The sequence below is a fragment of the Montipora foliosa genome, chromosome 7 (assembly GCF_036669935.1).
Source record: "Montipora foliosa isolate CH-2021 chromosome 7, ASM3666993v2, whole genome shotgun sequence".
NCBI classification, from domain to species: domain Eukaryota; kingdom Metazoa; phylum Cnidaria; class Anthozoa; order Scleractinia; family Acroporidae; genus Montipora; species Montipora foliosa.
This window is the reverse complement of record NC_090875.1, coordinates 17,341,268-17,343,767: the sequence shown is the minus strand read 5'-3', so window position 1 is coordinate 17,343,767 and position 2,500 is coordinate 17,341,268. Positions and strand designations below refer to the sequence as shown.

The window sequence follows — 2,500 nt, the reverse complement described above, 5'->3', positions numbered from 1 at the left end:
CGATCCGGAGTCGAGCACTCTAACCATGAGGCCACCGTCGTCCACACGTCGGAATATACTCCTTATTTTGCAGCATTTTCACAGCTCTGCTGGAAAAAACTGTCCTCGTGAACAAACAATCTTAGCCACCGTCACCAATGCATGATGGGCATGTAATACCAAGCGTGCATATGTGACGTGACAGGGTCATAGACCGTATTCATAAATGGCGGTCACATTTATAATTCTTTTGTCCAAGTGCAAATTAGCCTACCAAGCCTCATTTTAGTTTTCAATTCACTGTATGGTATCGAGGCTTTGTAGGCTAATTTGCACTTGGACAAAAGAATCATAAATTGACCTCCATTTATGAATAAGGTCTATTAGACCTTAATTATTGTTACACACACAGGGTGGTCAGACTCATGAACATTTCCACAATCACGAAGAATCCAATAACAGGTGAGACTGTCCTCTATGACTACTTGAAAACCCTCCAGTGTTTAACTAGTCCATTCCAAGCTTAGGATGCACAAATTCTTCCATACTTGGTACAGATAATTCAAATCAGCAGCGACAGGTTAAGGACTCCACTCGCGTTTCTTGCACTCTAAGTGGTTTTCCTTGGTCTTACAGTGCCTCTCTAGCTCTCTTTTATAAAAATTTAATGACTATGCAAATTTTAATAGTCGTAATACTTTCGGTGAGTCTTGCTACATAGACTTTATGACCAATGGGTTAAAGTCTTACTTGTTGAAGAGGGGAGAACACTCGGCCCGGCAATTTGGAACCCCTAACATATTCTACAGCAGCTATAGTCTGGCAAGATGCCTGTTAATTTACAATGATGCCAGCTGACAAGCTCAACCTTCAACCAACGATCCGACATTGCTACCTACATGTTATTAACCCATGGCGATTCTGCAACAAAGACCGAAGGCCAAAAAACTGTGGACCGGAATATGAACTTCAAATTTAACTTACCGCATCTTTCAATGTTTTCCATCCCCCTAATAATATAGAGCATCAAACGAAATTATAAACAACCGACCAGGACTGTGTAAAATTGCAACAAATTCAACATAAAAATCATCAACCTCTAAGTTCTTAACCAGTAGTGGTACCTCATCAACTAGACTTAAATCGAGATTTGGACCTGAAAGGATTAATACAAATGCGAGCTAACTTGGAGTGCAACTTTTTTAAGCATACGATTAATAGGCCTTTTCCGAGTTCATGTCGGTCTCCTTTTCAAAGCGAGTCTAAGTGCGAAGTCTTTCTTATGAAAATTAGTTTTCATTCATATGTAAAGTAGAAGTAATTGTCATCACAAAAACTTCGCAATTAGACTCGCTTTGAAGAGGAGGCAGACATGAGCTCGAAAAATGGCCTATTAGTTAATTAATTAATTAATTACAAAACTTTTAGTGCAATCAAGAAGGTTCACGAGAAGAGACTAGAAGTGAAACTGACAAAAATGCTTAAAGTGCCCCCCGGCCTGTGATAAAAAAATCAATTCATATTTTTCTTTGGATTTCAAAACTATGTTAACAAAACACTATAAGTGACCCACGTGTTAAGCCTTGATTTCGAAAAGACACCTCTTTATTTTAACTGTAATTTTCCAATTTAATGGTCCGCCAATACTAACATTATGTTCTTGAGAGAGCTGGATTGAGGAGAAAATGACGTCAAAGGCTCACTAGTTTAAGAATGCAATACGTGTGTACGCCGCAGAATTAATATGCAGCACGGGGGTTTTGGGCTTTCAGACTTTTAAACACACGCTTTGCATATATAATAAGCTGCGTTCACACTCTGAAATTTTAAGCTAGTGAGCCTCTGACGTCACTTTTCCCTGGATCCAACCGTCTGAGGTCCAATCGGTCAGTTTTAAACGTGAGTAATGGCGGACCGTGAAATCCAAAACTTACACTCAAAGTAAACGGCCTTTGGATAAAAATCAAAGCTCAACATTTTGCCAGTCAGGTGTTTAAGCAAACACAGTTTCAAAATCTGAAGGAAAAAAGGAAGTGGTTTTTTTTATCACAGGGGCACTTTAAGAAAGATGTGTGGGGATAACATCCGGTATAAAGGAATCGGAGTAACAGTAAAGGTCATATCAAAGAAGACAGGATATCGATGCAGGAGAGAAGATTGTCATGGCTGATTGTCAGTGGCCATGTCATTAGGAAAGATGAGAGTTGTATGATACAAAGAGTGATGGAAATTGAAGTAGAATGAGAGAGAGGAAGAGGAGGCCGAAACAGAGATGGATGGATAAGATTAAGAAATATCTCTATCAGGGCTAACGGACTTAAAGGGGCTATGTCACAGAAAATGATGCAAATTTCATGACAAACAAAATGCCCAAAAGGTAGAATGAAACATTGTGATTATATACTCAAAGCTCTTGAACAACATAAAAGAAATACAGAAAAAAGGAAACAGAAGCATGGATGGACACAAATTGCGTTTGGGTAATCTTGCGCTTTTAAAGTTTATGGCAAATCACCTGGCA

At 39.0% G+C, this 2,500-nt stretch overlaps 1 protein-coding gene across 1 annotated transcript in view; it reads right to left on the bottom strand.

Moving 5' to 3' along the window:
* The window catches only part of LOC138010926 (leukotriene A-4 hydrolase-like), a 28,420-nt gene that overhangs the window by 14,145 nt on the left and 11,775 nt on the right, over positions 1-2,500 (bottom strand). The window contains exon 12 of the mRNA XM_068857933.1: positions 964-989. Coding sequence (XP_068714034.1) covers positions 964-989 — 26 coding nt within the window. The remainder of the gene's footprint in view (positions 1-963; positions 990-2,500) is intronic.